Raw genomic sequence first — 22,634 nt, forward strand, 5'->3', positions numbered from 1 at the left:
AGGGAGTTTAATACGAGACCTTTTGCTCGCTCAGGCTTGGACGGAAGTTCAAGTTTAAAGAATCAAAGATAGACGAAGTCTCTTGATCCAAGTTGATGGAGATCAATAGATATTATGGGATACCAACACTCGGACCTCAGATTAATTTCAGTCATCAAGGTGTTTATCTGCCTTCGTGGTATTTGTATATAATGATGTATATGTCTTTATTACACCTCACCTCATGGATAGCCATCCACACTGGCCAAAAAGCTGGACTGCCCAGGGTCAGTCGCAGCCGGGATGGTCTGCCAGTGTGTAACGAAGAGCTAAAGTGGCTGCCTGTCGGCCAAATGTCCAAGCGCCCCCTGCAGCCTCATCTTATGCAGGGGTGAGGTCAGATGTCCACTACACCTAGTGTGACTCCAAGAGCCTCTGCACCATGAACGTCGCAGTGGTATTGGAAGCATGGGAGTTACATTCTGATTAGAGGCATACGTATATATTAATCTGAAGCTATTGCAATTGAAACGATAATGCTGCGATGTACAGAACTATATTTTCCCGACCTCTGCAAAAACAGGCCTCAACTAGGCCTTAACTCCTTCTCATATGAGCATGGCTGCTGTTTCATAATAATCATCATGTGTTTATATTTTTGATTGACATTGCATGAAACAAAATGTTCACTGTTTGTTTTGTATTGACATGTTGTTGTCGAGGAACTCCGTAAGAAGACTTTAGATCATCTTCAAAGCTCATCCTGCTCACACACTGTAGTTCATTCACTGATGAGTATTTTTAGTGTTTATGTAACCATAATTGTTCCTCTGATGACATTAGGTGACATTAGGTCAGAAAGGACATAATTATTATTAATTTTCAGGGATAGTGCTAGGATGGTGGGATTATATGATGTTTTACAACGCTAAATTTTGATTTGTTGTCATATTGCCACATTTGCTCACCCCATGCTGACCGTGCAATATCCATTGTTTTCAATGGTCAGAATTACTATAAAAGGCCTTCAATTTGGGGGTGAGTCAGATCTTTTTGAGTCTCTACTGAGGATGCTGTCCATTTCCCTATCAATTTGCTGGTCATTTTGGGCATAGAATATTTTTCATATTTTGCTCATTACTCCATCTATATTAAATGCTAAAGAGTCTCTATGGCAATTGATTTCTTTGTCTTACGTCTCATTTTTGGAACCCAACTATAGTTTTGCCTTCAGTATTGCACTTTCAAATTTTAATAAACCTTCATGGTTTTCCGATTTACTGATCGCAAACTCCCTGTTTGAGTCAATCTTTATTATTGGCTGTATTTTGAAATTCTGCTTTGAATCTTGTCTTTAGTTACACATTGCCTCATCTATTCTTCAGTAACCCTGGGCGTAGGTCTACGCTACGCTCGCGTAGTGTGTGTAGTTTGCGCAACTACGCGCTACGCAAATTGCACATAGCACAGTGCAAAAACGCGTAGGGTAGCGGGCAGTTTTTGCTTGCTCGCGGTCCTTAACGTCAAGTTGGCGACCGTGAGCGAGCAAACTGACATCCCGGAGAGACTTTTTCCTCGTTCGCGATCAGCAACATCACGTTGTCGATCACGATCGTGGAAAATAAACCTCCCGGCGAGATTCTCAACGCGGGGAGGTCAGGTTTCTCATTGCGAGTGGTCGCGTATGCTTGCGACCACTCGCGATGAGAAACTACCAGTCCGCGTTGTGAAAACTGCAGCTCGAGTACAAATCTACTAGAGCGGCAGAAAACGACCGCTTGCACTGTGCAAGATGCCGTTTGCAATGATTGCACAGTGAGGACAAGCATCCAGCACTATGCAATCAGTGCAAACAGCATTTTCCCTACCGCACTACGCAGCCCGCGTAGCTTGCGTAGTGCGAGGTGCACTTCGCGTGGCGTAGCGCTACTACGCAAACTACGCCCAGGGTTATTCTTGAGGACAAAAATATCTCCGACCCAGCAATGGCCGCTTCTATTATGCAGATAAACTAAGAGATAGCACCACCAGATGAACTCATCTCTAATCCCACCCTAAGCCCTTCAACACCCTTCTAACTGATACTCAGGGGCTAGAGGAAGGGCAGGGAATGGAAACAACAGAAATTAAAAAGAGCTTGTACAGCTCCATTATCATTCAGTTTCTGCCTCTGCCTTCATGAAAGCTGGATCATTGAGACTAGAGGTAGCAAGAGCAGCTCTATGGAGTTAGAAAGAGAATATCAGGGCAGCAGCTAATATCTGTGGCAACCCTGAATTTACATTAATTTAATACACCTTTATAATATTAGTTACTTTATAAAAAACTATGCTCAACCTTTACGGAACCCATAATTGTACAATGTGTTGCCATATCTGGTAATGCTTCATGCAGACACGTATTGGAATTAACTGCCTCTGTTTCATACAGTGAATGACTACATGTTTACTTGTTTTGTTTTTCTATTGATTATTTCAGGGCATTTGCTTCACAGTGCGTTACAGTTTCGTCAGAGCGTTTATTCTTCCTTCCAACAGAAGGAGGTACCAGTTTCAACTCACCTCGTATTTGTGGGAGCAAGCTTGTGTGATATGTCACTTCTCCACAGTACTATCATTCATAAAGAAATGGGTTGGTGAATGCTTTGACAAGACACTAAAAAGCTAAAAAGATAGGAGCTGTGCCAGATAACCATGGGAGGAAGTGGGGTCTTCTCCTACAATGTCTCTTATTAGCCTTCAGATAAATCTCACAGAAGGGAAGGCAATTAAGTTCCTTGAAATACTGCTTTGGTCATCTATGTGTGACCCACTTACCCTTCTCAGAGAGGGATGGGAAGAGACTTCTGAGTCTCTACATAGAATGTGCTGGAATATGAGACTAGTCCCAGGAAATAGAGGGCCGAGTAAATGAATCATGCAAAGAAACACCTTCAGGCTAGCTAAGAGCTAATAAAGAAATCATCAGCGGTCCAGGCAGGTAGGCGTGGTAGAGCAGAGGGTTATGTTGAAAGACAACGGAATATGTATTATTTATTTAATTTCCCCTATTTATCGTCTGCCGACTTCCCCCCGACTGCCCCACCCCCACCCCACTGCGCTTACCTGCACAGACCACCGCTGAAAGTTATGGCACCACCACAGAGCAATGGGGACTGTGTAACACGAAAGATAGGAGATGTTAGTGCTAAAGACCGTTTGCCGTAGAGCTTTATAGGATAAGTGATCTGGGACATGCAAAGAAGTGCAGAAGGTTTCTAAGATGAACTACCTGCCAGAAACCTGTGTCATACGGTAATCATGAAGGTTGTTCGATGTAAAGTAGCTGAAGACTCACCTCTGGAGGGACTTTCAGTGAACATTCTTGCAATGGCAAAGTATGCTGGGTGAGCGACCTTTACAATGCTGTTGTTACACAGCGATACATTTATTTACATCGCGGTCATTACAACGCAAGTCGTTATAACGGCTTGTTCTGGATGGCGCTATACACTAAGGAATAGTATGATTTACTATTCCAACACCTTCCCTACTGTTATGTAGCCTGGAGTTGGAATAGTAAATCATACTATTCCTAAGTCCAGCGCCTCTAGCGCAAGTTGTTGTAACGACTTGCGTTCTAATAATTGCAATGTATCACGGTGTAACGACCGCGGTGTAATTTTCAGTAGGCTGAGGAAGACAGTGAATAACTCCTTACACCTCTCCCTGGCCTGTTGCACAGTGACGTGAAAGATGGCTTTGGTAGCACATGCACCTAATCTGACTCCTAAGCAGCTGGAAAAGGTTCTGGGTTGGTTTTTCCATCTCTCATGTTGACCTCGGGGTTGGTTCCAACTGAAGGCACAATAGAGACACAGGGAATAGTTTGCCTGCGAAGAGGAATTTTTATAGAGTGTCATCCAAGTCAAGGAGTGTATCACCGCAGTGGCTTTCAAGATGTTAGACCAGAGACTGATGGAGAATTCCCACAGTCCCTGGACCAGCTCAATGATGTTGGTGTTAAAACAAGGGTCAGTGAACCTACACCTCGGCTTGGACTAGGAGTAAGGTTCCCTGTTTTATGTTTTTACGTTTTTTTACAGATAAATAGACCGAAATCAATTTGTTTTCTGTCTGCATTTATTTTTAAAAGTGGATAAATACAGAAAATTGTGCTTCTGTTAAGTGACTCTCCGTGCTGTCTTTCATGAATTATAGGCCAGCAGCTGAACAGATGGATAGCATGGGAAATTAAAAAACAGGATGAAATTTCTTTAAGTAAGGGCATATTTCAAAATACATTTATGGCATAATGATAGTATTAGGGAAACAACAGAAACGAGGATATGAAGCTTTTTATACAACTAAAATATGGACATTATTAACATAGCAGTGTGGTGTAACATTGTTTGATACATAACATTGTTAATATATCATATAAATAGTGATTCATCAAAGAGAATCAATAACCATTTTCGATTGTCTAATTGTAATTAATTTGGCTAAGATCTGTGTTATTCACTTTGAGTATATTTGTGTATCATTGTTGGAACCCTAGAGGTCAATGAGTGGTATGTACACCTATGAGTTTACTAATCACATTGACACGAGCAGGTCCTGTCACAAAGCAGCACACATTTGAATAATGTAATAATTGTTTTGAAAATGATTGAGTAAATGGGAGTGCAGGTTGAATTTGCAGATTTTTGACATAATGCTAGTTTTTACCAATGGATGTTTTGTTATGTAAACTTTGACAGCATAAATAGCTAAAACACGACAGACATCAAAGAATGAGTACGCGTCTATCAGTTAAATAAATATGGAACTGTACAGTTTTTCAACTTCATTTATATGCAAAACATAAAAGAAATATGGATAAATACAGATGGAAATGTTAAAAAAATAAACACTAAATATAAGGTACTTAAAGGCTGACGTACACCAGATACCCCAAGCTGATGAATGAGCGGGTGGGCAGGCTGGCTGTGTGCAGCCCGCTTCTTCAGTACCTTTAATCTGACAAGTGGGTACTGGCAGATTGCACTGGAGCCTAGTGCCATGGAGAAAGCAGGATTCGAGATGCCAGAGGGCTTGTGCCATTTTAAGGTCATGCAATTTTAGCTGACAAATGCTCCTTCAAAACTATACTCCACCATCAACAAGGGTATCATATGGTTTGACATCACACTTACTGTCACTTTGGTATCATCTATCTGTAAGTATTACTTTGAAATTTCATATTATTTGTCCCAATTGTTTTTCTTTATTTGTTAAATTTTTTTCAGTCCATGCCCACAAATATTACATTGAAATGTTCAGTTGAACACATACTGTCAAACTTCATAAGTTCTACACCTATGAATTTTAAGATGAGATGCGAAAAGGTTTTTGTGGAATCAAACATACAGGGTTACCCATATTTTACTAATTGCTTCTAAAATTATATTATAACAAGACTCTATATCATAAATGTACCACTACTGAGCTACTGTACATATTTATACAAAAATGGAACTTATGTAGGGCAGAACCCTAAAAAATGCCTGCTTATCATTTTTTAATTTAAACCTGAAAATAGAAACCCTAAAAAATTCATACATTCGTTATTCCAATTGTCCTTCAACATAATACAATCCAATAGATTTTTAGAGCGCACAGCTACCTAAAAAGGTTTCCCGAAGCTAACATGAGAGTGTCCACTGAATTCAAGGGCAAAAACCAGCTTAGGGGGAGTTTATGCCAAAGTCGAAGAGAAGTGTTTCGATACTTTTCCTGAAGACCATTTCAGATGGGCAACTTCTCAAGGCCACATGTAGGGCATTCCAATGTCTGGCTGTCAGATAAAAAAACGAATGACCACCCTTTCTGGATTTGACAATACAAGGGGATTGGAAAAGCTTAAAATGATTAGAGCGAAGGGATCACACCTGAGATAAAAGTGTAAACTGGCGCCTAAGATATTCTAAGGTATAGAGGGCCTCTGAAGTTAAAAATCTTAAAAGCAAAAGTGAGGGCCTTAAACTGAATCCTTTTGCCAGTCGGCAGCCAGTGAAGCTGATGCAAGTGATTAGAGATAGAACACCAGAGGGGAAGTTTTAGGATCAGACGGGCAGTAGCTTTTTGGATAATCTATAGACTATGTATGAGAAAGGAAGGGAGTCCAAGATATAGTCTATTAGAATAGTGCAGTTTCTATGCTGATCCAAGGAAACAAAATGCATCACACGTCTCAGGAATCTAAAAGTCAGGAAGCAAGAACTAAACAGATATTTTATCTGAGGTTCAAATGTAAGCCCGCATCGAATTTAACCTCCATGTTTCTGGCCACAGGCGAAGGGCAGGGAGGATTGGCCATCTCAGAAGGCCACCAAAGGTTGAAGCTGGGTATAGTTTTAGAACCAAAGAATATAACTTCGGTCTTGTCTTAGTTCAATTTCCAAAAGTTTGTATTCATGCAGTTTAGTACAGATCTGAGATGTTTTAAAAGAAATCAATGTTGAAGGAGCATTTTCGTGAAAGGCCAGGAACAGCTGAGTACCCTCAGCGTATGAGACGACTCGAATTCTGAAAGACTCACGATGTTGGCCAGGGGTGACATGTATGTATTGAAAAGGGTAGGGCTGAGAGCTGAACCCTGAGGAACGCAGAAGTTTAAAGGCTTAGCTGCAGATGTGAAAGGAGGGAGAAATATAGACTCTGTGCGGTTACAGATAAAGGACTAAAACCAAGACAAAGCACGTTCAGTAATACACATGCCTTTCATAATATAAGGTTATGTACTTTATTTCATGACATGTACTTGTTGTCCAGTGTGTTAGGATCTAACTCTCCTCTGAGGCTCACAGTATTATTTGTTGAGATCGGCATGCATTGATCAATATTGGCATATAAACATATATCAATGTTTGCCTTTATGAATGTATGTCCTCTTTGTCTTGTGCTAACAGAAAGGCATACCGAATATTCTCCTCTGTTGACTTCTATACCTTTTGTCTGTCACTCGTGCTTGTCACACTGTGGAAATGTGCCTTTTTAGGGGCACACCGGTGCTCACCCTTCTCTGTCCACGGGTCCTTAAACCAACAAAATAGAGATTGGCACTGAAGCTGGAATTCAAATAACAAGTTTATTAATTACTCATGAGTGGGTCAATACAACACCCTCAAGTGCTGCAGTAGGTAGTACATGGAATACAGAAACCATGGGCCTTTTAAACACAGTTTGATGCAGAGTAAGCATGTAGACTCAAATAGCAGGTACAAGCATACACAGGAATAGCTATTGACTAACATGGGCAGATGGACACCACTTAGTCAGCAAAGGGGGAGGGGAGACAAAACTGCTTACATCAGTAAGACATGGTGGACAGTTATATTCTCAAACAGGTGCCTTCTAGCAGCTACAGGCCTTTCTGAGCTCATACATTGCTCCGGCTCAGTACAGAAGGAGTTAACTAAAGCTGATGATTCAAGTAGAATAGAAAAGCAGGCAACAGTGAAGACGGCAGAATCATAAGGCTAACAAAATGGATGCTGCAAACAAGATGGCTTCAACTCATGCTAACAGCAATTATTTTCGATTTCCACAGATGGCCCTTTTTGCATTAGCTGAAGACATCTCATCTCTACGATTTGAAAGGAGCATGAACGTTAACCTGCACATCTATTCTTATAAATTCATTAATTTCCTGATACATTTCTAGGTGGGCATTTACATTCTTGACATTTTGTTTAGTCAGTATACATGAGATACAGGTAGAGATACAAAGGGAATAGAGCATTGGGCCGCACTGAATACATAGGCAACAAGTAAAAACGATAGAAAAAAATATACATAGGGCTGACAATATTTTCCAGCCCCATACAGTAAACATAGTCCATAGCCATTCAGTCAAAGTCCATCTCCCTGAATCCTGATGGATTTCAGTGGCTATTTTGTGCAGTTTAGAAATTGTTTCAAAAACTAAAGGGGCATGGTCAGGGATGTACACAGAACAGCTGCTCCTAATGATGCGGCATGATCCACCATGGTCGGCCAGGATGACATTGAGGACCCTCCTGTTTTGGAGCGCCACAATTCTTGTAATTTGTAGTTCTTCCGTGATATTTCCAAGTGCCATGGCTGTCTGATTGGTTACAGCCTCTACAACACGTGTTAAGCGCCTTATCTTTCTGCTGTTTAAGGCCGCACCAACAAAGAAGAACAGTCCCAAATTAAAGTCAATATACTGCTGCAGTGCAGTATCTGTTTAATCCACCTCATCGTTATTTATTGTCCTCTTGAATTTATTTTTGGAAATGTCATTAAACAGTTTATAGTCTTTATGGTAAGATGCAGGTGCCAAGAACACTGGTGGTAGCAAAAAGGACACATAGCAGCTACCAGACCAACCAATAGGTAGATGGTAATAACCTTTATTTCCGCAAATGAAATAGGTGTTATGTGAGGACATAAAACTGCTATTGTTCATTCCAGTAATGTTCAGCACTAAGGTAGAGTCACTTTTTCACACAGGGATATTGCCAATACTACTCACACAAAGGTCTGCTCAAGCTCTAGTAACAGCTACAACAGGAGGTCCATTACCCTTGATAGTTCGAGTGTTGCGGAAAACATAGTGTGTGAAGGAATTTCCTCGACGATACTCCTCCATTTCCTATACAGTTCCTTTAGCTTGTGGATCTCCTCCCTCATCGGGGTAAAAGACTCTATTTAACTGAGCGTTAAGTCTTCCTACATCAAAGTTGGTAATATTACCAGTATGAGAAGCTCACAATAGTGCAAACCAGGCTCTGAAGGAGCCATTATGTGAAAACAGCAAAGGAATAAAAGGCGTTCCTCCCTTTTTCTGATGAGCTGGCATCATTCCACACACCCAACAGTTGGTAATGTTCGTAGCATTGTGGGTGTGATGCAACATTTGAATGAACGTATTGTTGAGATAGTACATTCTGTGCTTCCGCTCATGATAAGGAAGAGTGAAATAATGGTGCTCAATGGGGACAGGAGTAGTAGCAGTCAGTAAATTTCGAGCAGGAGCTACTCCCTCTACAACCCATGTTATTGTAGCAATCAGAACAATAATTGAAGTAAGTCCAATAATTAACATACTCTTTCGATCACAGATTCTTGCAGCAATTGACTTCTTCTCCGCAGACATGTTCATCTTGCCGTTGAGCAATGGAACAGATGGTGCCCTTAGGTCCTGGGCAGACGTTGGTTTCATCGCTGAGGTTGAGACGAGTAGCCACTAAAAGAGTACCCCCCTTTGTACCTCTGTCTTTCACTACCCAGGACAGTGGCTCAAACATTCTTTTTCAACAGCGAAGTGTCTTTCTTCTGGGGTCGCAGCTGATATCGAGATGTACCAGGGATCGTGTTGTCCGGGAAGTCTTCCTCAGGTCCTTCAGGTGACGTGGCTTGTCCTTTCTCTGTGACCAAGATGTCGCGGTGATCTGCCAGCGCAGCTGGGCTTACTAGGTCCTGCAACACTTTCCGACAATGTGTCACATGAATCCAGTTCTTCCGGTTGGTCACTCGAACCGCAGTCCTGGTAGCCAAGAGCACCTGCTCAGGGCCACACCAACAAGGCTCTAAGGAGCGGGTCCACTGAAAGGACTTCGTCAGAACGAAGTCACCAGGCCGTAGATCATGGCCCTCACCCTGCAACCTGTCTGGAAGAGTCTCCTGAACCTATTGATAAATAGAAGACAAACTCAGTCAACTGAGACAAATAGTCATTCATCAATACATAAGGTACATCATGTATAGGGCGTGGCTTAGGAATTCCCCATATATTCATTGGCCTTCCAAAAACCACCTCATACGGTGTGAGGCCAGATCGTGTATGTGGTATCAATCTAATAGATAGCAATGCTAATGGCAGTGCATCAGGCCATTTCAAAGATGTGTAAGCTTGTATATTGGCCAATTTTAGTTTGAGGGTAGAATTGTATCATTCCACTAGCCCTGCTGATTGTGGGTGAAAAGCAGCATGGATTTTCTGCTTAGTTCCCAATCCTTTCATGAGGTAATCAACAACTTGCCCAATGAAATGGGGTCGGTTGTCATTCCACAAAACTCGACAAATGCCGAATCGGGGAAAGAACTCCTTTAAGAGCACCTTTGCTGTAGTAAGAGCTGTATTATCTTTTGTGGCGTATGCCTCCACCTATTTTCTAAAAACCGGAATATGGATAATAGCAGGTAAGTAAACAATTAAATAAATAAAACGAATTTCGTAGCGCGCGCTGCATCGCAAAATGCGATGCAGCGCACGCTACGAAATTCGTTTTATTTATTTAATTGTTTACTTACCTGCAATTATCCATATTCCGGTTTTCGTAGCGCGCGCTGCATCGCAAAATGCGATGCAGCGCACGCTACGAAATTCGTTTTATTTATTTAATTGATTACTTACCTGCAATTATCCATATTCCGGTTTTTAGAACCCCCCACCCTGCCCCTCCCCCGCCCCGCCTTACCGCCCCACGGAACTCCCTCCACGGGCCGCGGCTGCTTGTCAGTGCTATCAACTCGGCTGCTTGAGCTGACTTCTGTAGAATGCGAGCTATCTCAACTGTCTGAAGTGTTGTAATTGCATAAGCAGCAGATGTCGTACCATCAGGCAACTTCAAGCAGGACCCATCAACCCAGAGTTCCCCATCAACACTAGAAAGGGGCGTATCTTGTAGGTCAACACGACCCTTTGTTTGTTCTTCAGTAAGGGATATACAGTCATGTAACTCTTGTGACTGGGACTGAGTGGCTGGAAATGGCAATAACGTAGGCGGATTCAGATTGGAACATCTTTTCAATGTGATATGAGGGGCCAAAAGTGTCAATTCATATCCTGTCAAGCGGGCACTAGTCAAATGTTGTGTTTTCGTTTGATTTAAAAGAGCATCAACTGAATGGGGTACTAGCACAAGCAATCTATGTGACAAGACTATTCCCTCACTTTGACGTATGGACACAGCCGTCGCCGCCACCGCTCGAAAACACCTGGGCAACGCACGAGCGACTGGATCAAGGACAGCTGAGAAATATGCACAAGGGCGCTGCTTAGCACCGTGTGTCTGTGTTAAAACTGGGAGAGCGTAACCGTCCCTCTTGTGTACATAGAGTGTGAAGGCCTTAGTGCAGTCTGGAGTTCCTAATACTGGTGCAGACCAAAGAGCTTGACGTAACTGTTGAAAAGCATTCTGGTATTCAGCAGTCCATGGGAGGGACATCGGAGTGTCTTTAGTCAAAAGGGCCAACAAGGGTTTAACAATGTGAGAAAAGCTAGGGATCCAGTCCCTACAGAAAGAAGTAAGGCCAGTCAGTGCACGAACATCCTTCTGAGTATGGGGTACAGGCGTGTCTAAAATAGCTTTAATGCGGTCTGGTGTGAGTGCACGTCCCTCCTTAGACAGGAGGTGACCTAAGTAGGTAACCTGCTGTCTACAATATTGCAATTTCTTCTGAGAGACTTTGTGATGATGAGAGGCAAGGAATGATAGCAATAACAGTGTTCCTTCTTCACACAGTTTAGGGGTATCAGCAGCCAACAAGATGTTATTGACATATTGAACAAGAGCCACCCCTTTTGGTACAGGGAAACAGTCAAGCTGCCTTTTCAATGCCTGGCTATAAATGCTAGGAATCTCTGGATACCCCTGTGGAGCTCTACAAAATCTGAATGATTGATTATTCAAATTGAAGCCGAATAAATAACGGCTGTCAGGGTGAATAGGTATCAAGAAAAATGCATTCTTCAAATCGATCACACTAAATGTAGTGGCAGTAGGAGGAACCATAGTAAGAAGTGTTGTGATGTCAGAGACTACCGGGTATTGGGGCACCACTATTTTGTTGACATCTCGTAAATCAATAATGAATCTGTAAATTTTAATGTCAGTGTCTTTTTTCAAAATAGGAAGAATAGGACTATTACAGGTATTGTTAGGGGCTTCTTCCACAGCCCCCACTCTGATCAAATCCTGAACAATGTGTATTAATGCTTCTACGCCTCCCCGAGATATTTTATATTGGGGCAGTCAAGGCAACGAAGCACCTTCCTTCACTTGAATATGTGCTGGTGGGATAACCATTTGTCCCACATCGGTATCTGATGTAGCCCACAAGGTACTAGGTAGCGATGCCAGAGCAACATCCTCTTTAATGAGACAAGACCTCTCAACCATTGGATAGTTATCATTTAAGATAACACGCACACCCTCTGGAGCGCAACGTATTGTAGCACAAAAATGTTTAAGCATATCGATACCCACAATGTTATCCGGCGTGTTAGGGGAAGCAGGAATGGACATGCTGCAGTGAATTTATCAAGACTAAATGCAAGTGGCTGTGACAGTGGGCTAGATGTAGTTGTCCCATTGAATCCTATCGATGTTATCATTGTGCCAGACAGGGGAGCCCTAGGAACCAATTTTTTAGACAGAGCACTATGAGTAGCTCCTGTATCAACCAGAAACCGATCAGTAGAGCCCAAAACATTTGCATCAACATAAGGACCTTTCTGATCTACTGGGACCTCAACTGGTTCCTTACTCCCATCCTAGGCATTCCTATGCATAATCAGAATCCCTAAGACCATCAGCCAAATAATCTGACATTTGATATTGATTTTGTCTATCAAAAGTATTAGAACAATTTGGCCCATGTTCAACTGCCTCAAACCTGGGATGAGTTCCTATTCCTCCCCTATTTCCTGAATTCCATGGGTGTCCTCTCATGCTTCCTCGACCCCGTTGATACTGTTGACCTCACAAAAGGGGGCACTCAGAACGCCAATGTCCAATCTCTTTACAATATGCACACCGATCAGAAGTTGCTCGAGGCAAAGGGGGTACACTAGGGCGATACATCGCACTTCCACCTCGTCCACCTACTCTAAATGGTGGACCATAGACTTGAGCCAACATAACTTTCGTTTTTAAAGGGAGACTGGGTAGTCCATGAACTCTGCTGGCCTTAAGGCGACTAGCTATTTCTGGCAACATGTTGGCGACAAACAGATGCTTACCCGTGTCATCTGTCAATGACTGCCCACTAAAATCATGGACTGTCTCTTCAAATCGCGTAAAGAAATCAGAAACTGACTCATCCGCTTTCTGTTTACAAGACACTAATGTAGTCCAATCTATTTTCTTATGGGGTATAAGAGTTTTCAATTTAGTCACAATAGCTTTGGGAAGATCTAATATCTCCTGTCGTGGTTTCTGTGCAAGCTCTCTAGCCCCATCTATTTATTCTAAATGCACCCAAGTATCACCATAGGCTACATTATCATCTACCTTCTGAATTGATCTCCACATATCAGGGGGCAAAATAAGTCCAAAAAACATGTCAATATCTGGCAGAGTCATAGTACAGGAGCTAATAGCTCCTTCCACTTCTTCATAAAAAGCGGCCGCATTTTTACGCGGATCGGGCAAAGCAGCTTTAAGAGCCATAACATCTGCTCTACTCCAAGGAGTGTAGACCCAATTATAGACAAAATATCCCTTGGCATCATCTGAATCTTTATCGTCATTCTTTCCCGCTCCCTTTGGGGGAACATACAAGCATCGGTTTTACAGTAACCACAGTGTCACTAGGGCCATTGTCTGTCCCCAAAACTTCTTCGTTCTGCACTGGGTTCTGAACTGTTTGTGCAGTTTTAACTTTACCAGCTGATTTTTGCTCCGCTTTTAAACGTAGTATCTCATGTCTTAATTTAACTACTTGCCTAATTAAATCAGGTATATTTGAAAAAAGAAAAGTTCCATCATTTAATTGTTTATAATCGGAATTGATATCAGTGGGCTTTAAGTTTTTAGAAACATTTCTAAAACCAAGTATTACTTCCCAGGTAAACTTCTCTGCAAACTATAGCTGCTCTAAATCCTTCCACTGCTGAACCATTGCTACAAGGCCTGGGGCAGAAGTAGTCCCATGAGCTTCTTTGCGAACAGTGGATCTGCTAGTGCCTTTTTCATCAACAGTCAAATTAGAGAGAGTCTGCCGACCATCTTGCTTATCTAAGTCTTTATCATCTGAAGAAAGATGTTCTTCTTCAGAAAGATTATCAGGGGCAGAGGGAAATTTATACGGGGGCGGAGGTCGATCTAACAAAATTGAGTCATCCTGAGGTTTATTAAGTATGGAATAAATAGGGCACCTAATAGGGTACTGGCCAGTTACCTCTAAACGACGCTCCTTTTCCACTTTTTCTTTTATTGCCTTCATCTCTTTATTTTTTAATTCCAATGCTTTTTGATATAGCAGATCAACCAAAAATCAATTTTCATTTCATTTCATATATCTTTTTATGCTGTTCTTTTCTGCTATAGCTTCTTATTTCCTCACTCTCTCTTGCACTTCTTTCTCCCACATTCGTACACAAACCAACATATCTTGTTAACTCTTATGCTTAAACAAACACTGCTCTACATACTGAATCTTTTTAAAATCAAATGACCCATTCACTGGCCATCGTAGATCAGGATCCTTTTTCGTATATTTGTTCCACAAAGTACTATACATTATGGAAGAACTACCGTATTTAATGTACATATGCCTATTTTGTGTCCCCTCTGGGGGAGCCGGCTGTCTTCTTTCTAAATCCATTTTGGTACCACCAAGACAGCAACACAACCTACAGAGTGTGCCAGGAGCAGGCATGCTACCAACATTTTTTTAAATATTAATTATCCCAGATATATCAAAGTAGAGAAAATCTCCACATTACCTGCCTTTATTTTTTGCAAGAGATAAACAGACAAACAAAACCAGAATCTTGGCCAAGCAAATCCAAAATCAAGAGTGCCGCTTCAGCGACCTTACCAAACAACAGTCTCAAACCTCCAACTGCCAATCTCTTGGTCGACCTAATGGTCACTGCAAAACTTGCGCCAAAGGAGATCTCAGTCGGGACCGGGCACCACCTGGAGGGTCAAATCGGGAAAACCGGAAAAGTCACTTCGGTCTACAAAAGCAAGGGTCTCCTCGTGCAGGACATCTCCTCAGTAAGATTCCTTTCCTCCGTCAAGACCACTCCTTCGGGCGGCCACGTCTCCGATGAGCCCCACGAGTCGGGCGCCAAACTGTGGAAATGTGTCTTTGTAGGGGCACACCGGTGCAGGGTTCACCCTTCTCTGTCCACGGGTCCTTAAACCAACAAAATAGAGATTGGCACTTAAGCTGGAATTCAAATAACAAGTTTATTAATCACTCATGAGTGGGACTACGTCAATACAACACCCTCAAGTGCTGCAGGAGGAAGTACATGGAATACAGAAACCATGGGCCTTTTATACACAGTTTGTTGCAGAGTAAGCATGTAGACTCAAATAGAAGGTACAAGCATACACAGGGATAGCTATCGTCTAACATGGGCAGATAGACACCACTTAGTCAGCAAAGTGGGAAGGGTGACAAAACTGCTTACATCAGTAAGACATGGTGGACAGTTCTATTCTCAAACAGGTGCATTCTAGCAGCTACAGGCCTTTCTGAGCTCATACATTGCTCCGGCTCAGTACAGAAGGAGTTAACTAAAGCTGATGACTCAAGTAGAATAGAAAAGCAGGCAACAGTGAAGACGGCAGAATCACCAGGCAAACAAAATGGATGCTGCAAACAAGATGGCTTCAGCTCATGCTAATAGAAATTATTTCCGATTTCCACAACACCTTGTCCACATATTTTGTTTAATCAACTTTACAGGCCTGAAATGGATAGTTTATACACTTGGACGTCACTCCATCTTAATACGAGTTCATCAAACAACTTGATTTTGTCTCATCACACGTGGACCGTGACTATATGCATGTGGTTTCCCATACAGGAATATATGGCCCGTTAGGTAACACTTAAGTTGATAAGGCCATCAATAGATTCAGTTTCCAGATAATCGTAAATCGATAATAATTGATTTCTGTCATCCCATTTAAAGCCAAGTGACTGTGAAATATTTAAAAGGAAACTTCCATCTTGATTGTACGAGTCTCCAAAGGAATATATAGACCGTATAGAATCTAAACTTGCACCTTGAGAATAGTGATTTAAGTTACCACATGTTTGAGATCCACCTCTCCTGGCATAAGATTAAACAATCTGGAGAAGTCACAGAAATACCCCATTAGATAAAATATTCATTGCTTGTCCAGAAGAAGGTGACAAAATATTTGTTATCACCTAAACGCCATGTCAACAGTTCTTTTAACAATACGTTGTTTTTAATGTGTTTGGAAGTATATTGTTTTAAACATATATGTATAAAATATTGTGAAGATTCATTTAATTGATAAGGTCTTGTGAATCAATCTAAGTGAATTTTGTGAATCAATTAAATTAGTTTTTAATAAAAATATTTTTATCACAAGAATTTCTTTTCACATTTATGTCATTTACTATTTTTTTTAATAATATTTCTTCTTAACTGTGCATCAAACTACATTTCTTTACAATTTCAGCAACCTGGAAACTAAGTTATTGTCTCTTCACTAATGGTTTTGGCTTGAATTTATATCACTTATTTATCATATCTGGTTTGCTTGTGTTTCTTACAGAACTAGGGTGTTTTATTTGACCACTGGAAAAAGGGAACTTTTTATTTTTTAAGATTTATACACAAAACCACATTTGAATTGCTGACCAGATTAGGCCTCACAGGAAATTAAACTCTACCTATACCTTTTTGAAAGTACAGGGAGGGATTCAACCTACAGGCAGCTCCAGAGGGATAAGGTCAATCCTAAGAGCATGTGGACGCCATCTTGTTGTGGTGTTTTATCATTACTTAATAATACTTCCTGTTATTAAAAACATCAGTGTTACAAATATCCAATAATGTCAGTTCATTCATGACTGTTGAAGATCGCGTTACTGCTTGGGGAGCAATGTTCTATAAGGGCTCAAGGAGTACCGTGTGGCCTACCTGGAAATTATTTCTGTGATCAGCAAATCATGGAAGGACTATCTGAGGCATCTGTTGGTCTGGATACAGAGGGCGAAGGGGAGCAGTCCTCTTTGGTCTACTTTGGTCATCCGGGGTGCAATGGGAAGATGTGCCTGCTGGACGCAAAGATTTGGTCTTTGTTAGAGTAGAAAGTCCCAATAACACAAACCTAAGTACAAGCTTTTCTAGGACTCACTGGGTACTACAACAACTTTGTGGCAAACTATGAACCATAATGGTACCCTTACCAGTCATGACGTCCAATGAAACAGCCGAGGAATGTGATCTGGACTGCGAAATGTCATAAGACTTTTGAGGACCTGAAGGCTGCACTTTGCAGTGCTCCTGTGTTGAAAATGCCAGACTATGGTCAGGCCTTCATTGTGCAAAATGACATCTCAGACCCTGGAATTGGAGCTGTCTTCGCTCAGTTCAATGACAAGGGCAAAAAGCATCCAGTTGCTTTCATCAGTCATAGACTGCTTTGTGAGAACATAATCGAGTTGTTAATGAGAAGAAGTGCTTTGTAATTATTTGGGCCTTGAGAAAGTTCCTGCCTTACTTCTTTGACACTAGGTTTGTGATCCAGATAGATCACAAGCCAGTGAAGTGGCTGACGGTAAGGAAGGGTGAGTATCCCAAACTGCTGAGATGGTCTCTTTGCAAGGACTAGACTTCACTGTGAAACACAAACCCACACAGCAGCATGGGAATGCAGATGGACTTTCCAGCAGGCTTTGCTGATCGGACAAGTGGACTTCAACAGTGGAGTAAGGTTCCAGGCAGGCAGATGTGGTAGGGTTATCTGTTGGTGTGGGAATGTCCCCTGCATGGTAACACAGAGTTGCAACCCTTGCCCTCGGGACACAGGATACATGCCCTCAGATGCATGATATCTGTTATGTTGACATTCTTCTTTTGGCCAGTATGCACAACAATCATGCATGCATGTGGTGACCCAGGCGAGCCTGTAGGTTGTGAGACCCAGAGCTTGACTCTGTAGCCTAGAGGTATGCACCTAGCAGACCCTTGAGCTAACACAAGACGACTGTGTCCAGGGACACATTAAGTGGTGGAGGCAGTATAGCGTATATTCTTGAATTGATAGTCTTACAGAGGCCTTTTTCCTGTTTTAGAAGATTGTGGTGCATACCAGCACCACTCGCATAAAGTGCTGTCTGAATGTACTGCAAGACCATACGCTGATATCCGGAGGCAATGTGTGCATGTACTGTGTGTATGGGGTGCCATTAGCAGTGCTCCATGTTACATGTAAGTGTAATCTTGTACAGAGCTTGGCGTCCATTTTGATTGGCTTCTGGTACAGCATAGCACAAGGTGAAAGTTGTTGCTTAGTCTCTTCAGACAAGGACTTGTATTTCTGTTATTCTTGAGCCGCAAAGACCATACCCACACACTGAAGTGTGAGAGGATGGAGGCAGCGGTGCTGTAGAAATGTGGCACTGACCATTTAGGGAAGGGCATGTGATTATCTTTCTCACGGCACTGCCATCAGGGCTGACAGTGGACAAGGGGAGATGAGTCAGCAGATTATTTTCAGGTGCAAAGGGAATTTTTTAGGCAACACCTGCCCTTTTGTCTTCGCCCAAGGGCTACTCCTGGAAGGGCTGTTGTCAGCCCTTGCTGACCATCAAAATTGATTGTGCTGCTGTTCTGCATCAATTGGAGACACCCTCACCACTACCTAAGCGCATCGCCAGAGACAAAGACTATGTCTATGCTACACAGTTGAAATACGCAATAAAAGGAACTTCCCCAAACCTTTCCACTCAGTTCCAGTTTGTTCATTGGCCAAGGAGAAGAAATTCTGAGGTCCAGGGCTGGTGTCTTGTACAGCCTCTCTTCCAGAGATGATGGGACATTGCATGAAGTCTGAAATATAAACGAGAGGAGCAGTAGATCTGTCTGTGCTGGTTTTCTAAGAGAGGGAAGGAGTGCCCCTGCAGGGAGACAACTGCCAAGAAGGAAAATCCCAGATGCTGGGCCCAGGAGCACTGGGAAATGACAGACTGGGCAGCGGAGTGTAACCAGCGCTTACCTGAGTTTGAGTGGGTCTCCCCAATCCAACCTCAAGTCACCTATCCATCCTGCAAGAGGTGCGATCTCTGCTGTGACGATCTGCCGGAGTGTTCATCACCTATGAGCAACCGCAAGCTCCAGTACGCGCAACTATGACAGTCCAAGACCTGAGACACCTACAGTTATGAGCAACTCTGAACTGAAACACCAACAGCTATGAGAGAGGGCTCCAGTTCTCACAGAGATGTCAAAACCAAATGCCAAAGTGACTGGCCCTAACTGTGCCACCCACATACTAGTAGAGTCCTTGAACATATGGAAGGCGGCCTGGTGAGCGGCTGATGAGACCACTGACATACTGAAAGAATCGAAAGAAGGTGTTGGTGCAGGGAACCCCGCTATTTTGGCACCCCAAAAACTACCTCAACAAGATGCCCACAATTTAGAAGCCAGGGATGGTATTAAACTTCAAGTTCATGAGGCAATATGTCCCTGAGGTAAGGCACCTCAAAGCAGCGGAAATACTGTCAATTAAGCAAAAGGGACCACTAAATAAATCAGTTCTAGATTAGTGTAATAGTTTAAATAATATGGTACAGGTTAATTGCCATGAGTGCTCTAAGCAAATAGAGCATTAGAGAGAAATACAAAATCAAAAATATTCTAAGACCCAAGTGAGCATCAAAATTGGGAGAGAAGAGGGCAGAATCCCTAGTAGAACAGGAAAGTCTCTGGCTCACTCCCAAAATAGAGGTGTTTTATAAAAGAAAATCGCATATGAAATTAATAGAATTGCAAAATAACTGTGGTGTGAGCAAATGTATCATTCCATTAGCAAATCAGAGCATAGACTTATAAAACCTCATATTGCCTTAACATCTATGCACTATCCCACTACATGAATAATTATTCTGCCCCCTCTATACTCATGTCGCCTGGAGATGGTAAAGCAAACTAGATACATAAACAACAGCATGTTATATAAATATAAATAGGGTACAGTGATCTAGCGGATGGACCTTGAAGTAATAGTTGCAGTTTTGTGAATGAGCCATGGAAAGTTCATTAAAAACAGCATGACTAATGACAATGGAAATAAACTAACGTGGAATCTGTTTGAACGTGTGCTGCAGAAATAATAAACAGTTAGATGTACAGGGGGAGGACAAGGTTGACATCCCTTTTGAACAACATGGCCAAATTGAGGCCTACTTGACAAGAGTAGGGCAAACGCATTTCTGTATATCATAGGAAATTTGTTTAAGGACAATAGTACCACTTCCGTGTTTACATGTGTAATCAAACGTGACACTGTATTCTGCACATTGTTAATGATGCACAAAAATATAAGCACATAAAGATCGTTCAGAACTGTGAGGCATCTTGCTGAAGACCACAGGCACGCACTCAAGGAATCGAAGCTACAATACCAAAGTAAAGCTGACAACTGCTGAACTCCCATGAGTGCCTCGTGCATTGAACTACAGTGGCTTCAGTCAAAACCATAACTCCAAAGACTCAGTCATGGGACATTTGTTACAGAACCAGGGAAGCTGCTTGCACTTTTGATAGTGAGCCTGCATGTGCACTTATGTTAAATCTGATTATTTGTGTAGGTATTTCTAAAGTAAAGGTATAGACCCTTCTGCTTTCATTTTTGTGTGCACAGTATTGCATTTTGGAGTGTATTAAAGTACTTCTTTCTTTCACAACATGAAGCACTGGGCTGCACAGTAATTGTGTCTGCTGCACAACTGTTAAGTCCTGAGACTCTGTGCCCACCCCTCATCCCCACCCTTCCTCCCTGAGAAGCCTTGGTCTACCCGCCTTTCTACCACTGTGGGTCAACTGCTGGAGGGTGTTCTTGGTGGTCGGTTAGCACGACCATAGTAGTAAGGCAAAACGTCCTAAACCCACCACAGTCGATGCCCAGTAACCTCTGCTCGTCCAGTGACCCCCAAAAGGTTCTATCCACCCATCTGGAGTTATTCTCAGAACGAGGACAGACGACTGGGGAACTAGTTATTATTAAAATATTTTTCCAGAGACATACAATCCCCTCTGACAACTGGGACCCTCAGTGTTTCAGCAAGAACTAGGTGCATATCCTGGGATAGTAATCGAATCATTTGCTATTCAGAACCCAATAATTGTGCAAAGATCAGGAGGTTAATTAGCATGACATGCTCAGTTCGTTTTTGTGTTTTCAAAAGTATTGCACAACCCAGTTCTGACCAAGAGTGCCTTAAAACAATATATATCATTAGTCCGATCAGTGCATGTTAGCAAATGTATTTCCGTTATCTGATGAGTTGCTGCCATCTACTGGCAACTTAAGCACATTGTTGAGCTATGCACACAGCATTGGTACTTTCAGTAGTAGTCTTAAACCTTGCAGAGATGTCAACTTTATCACTATTAAAAACTTCACTAGCCAAATTAAAAAAAAACATCACAATCTACACACAACAGTCAACGCACAATCACACAAGGATAAAGAGAGTACAATACATGTAAATATACACAAATTGTGCTCTGATAAAATTACTGCAGTTACGTGTATTGCTTGTTTATTCCTTCTTTAACTTCAAATGCTGGAATAAAACGGACTTGAAGCAGCACAGAAGTCTCCTAATTGCAAGCGAAATCTGTATTCTTGTAGCGCCTACGCACAGGGCGGGCCAATAGAGCATAATCGCGGCCGCTTATAACGAGCAGTTGTATTTTATTTCCAGAAGAGGAATGGCGAGACTCTCATCTCGATGATAAAGGGCGTGCAAACTGTTAGGTTGTCCTTTTGCATAACATAACAACCCAATTTGCACCAGAAGATCTTATTATGCATCTACTGGACGCATGTGAGAATGTAGGGAGCATGTCATAGATAACATAGTAAGTATTGAGCTCAGGGAGGGTGTCGGTTGAATGAAACACGTTAGCTGTGATTTGGTGCCATCTTTCTAAGAAAAAGAGTAAAAGACTCCATATTTAACACTTGCCCATCGCGGGGACATGGGTAGATTTAAAGAATGAATTGTTTTTTAGCGTACGCTTAAACTAAGAAGTTTACTCCTTGCCAGGAAAATGATAATAGGGAATTGGAAACCTATATTAAAACTCAGAAAGGATTGGTAGGTTGACGAAGAGAGGGGGCACATACAACTTTGCAAATTTCATGTTTAAACTCTACAACTTTTCCCAAGGTGCAAGTCTTGCAGAGTTAAAAAATGGGAAATATTCAGAAACCATTGAGTGCAATATAAAATCATTCCACCCTGTCGTGTCCTGCTGGATACGTGGTTGTTTCTAGCCACTCCCCAAGGGCTGGCCTCACATCCACCCCACACCCATCCAACACCGGTGTCACAGGTCTGGTGGTCAGTCAAAAAAAGGGCCTAGGTGCTTAGTGTTTGGCACTTTTAATCTCTGCTTTTCATGGGGAAAAGGCTAGAGGGGCTCCGATTGGGGAGAGGAGCAGGGTGCAATGGACCTAGGCAGTGACAGGGGGTGAAGCCGTGGATGCTCCTGGGACACCACCTCTGTCAAGGCAGGACCTACAGCTTCTTGTTCATGATGTTATATCAGAGCAGGAGGGCAATGGAAAGGAACTTAAACAGAGTTGTCATTACTAAACTACAGCTACAGTAGTCGATACCACATTTAGTGGGTATCCTAGCACGTTG

The 22,634-nt window shown here is 42.2% G+C and overlaps 1 protein-coding gene across 1 annotated transcript in view; it reads right to left on the minus strand.

Annotated features, from left to right (window-relative positions):
- Positions 1-2,132: 2,132 nt before the first annotated feature.
- LOC146857615 (bombesin receptor subtype-3-like) overlaps positions 2,133-22,634 on the minus strand; it is a 59,357-nt gene continuing 38,855 nt past the window's right edge. The window contains exon 2 of the mRNA XM_085647061.1: positions 2,133-2,199. Coding sequence (XP_085503187.1) covers positions 2,133-2,199 — 67 coding nt within the window. The remainder of the gene's footprint in view (positions 2,200-22,634) is intronic.

This window comes from Triturus cristatus, chromosome 3_2 (genome assembly GCF_964204655.1).
Source record: "Triturus cristatus chromosome 3_2, aTriCri1.1, whole genome shotgun sequence".
Taxonomy (NCBI): domain Eukaryota; kingdom Metazoa; phylum Chordata; class Amphibia; order Caudata; family Salamandridae; genus Triturus; species Triturus cristatus.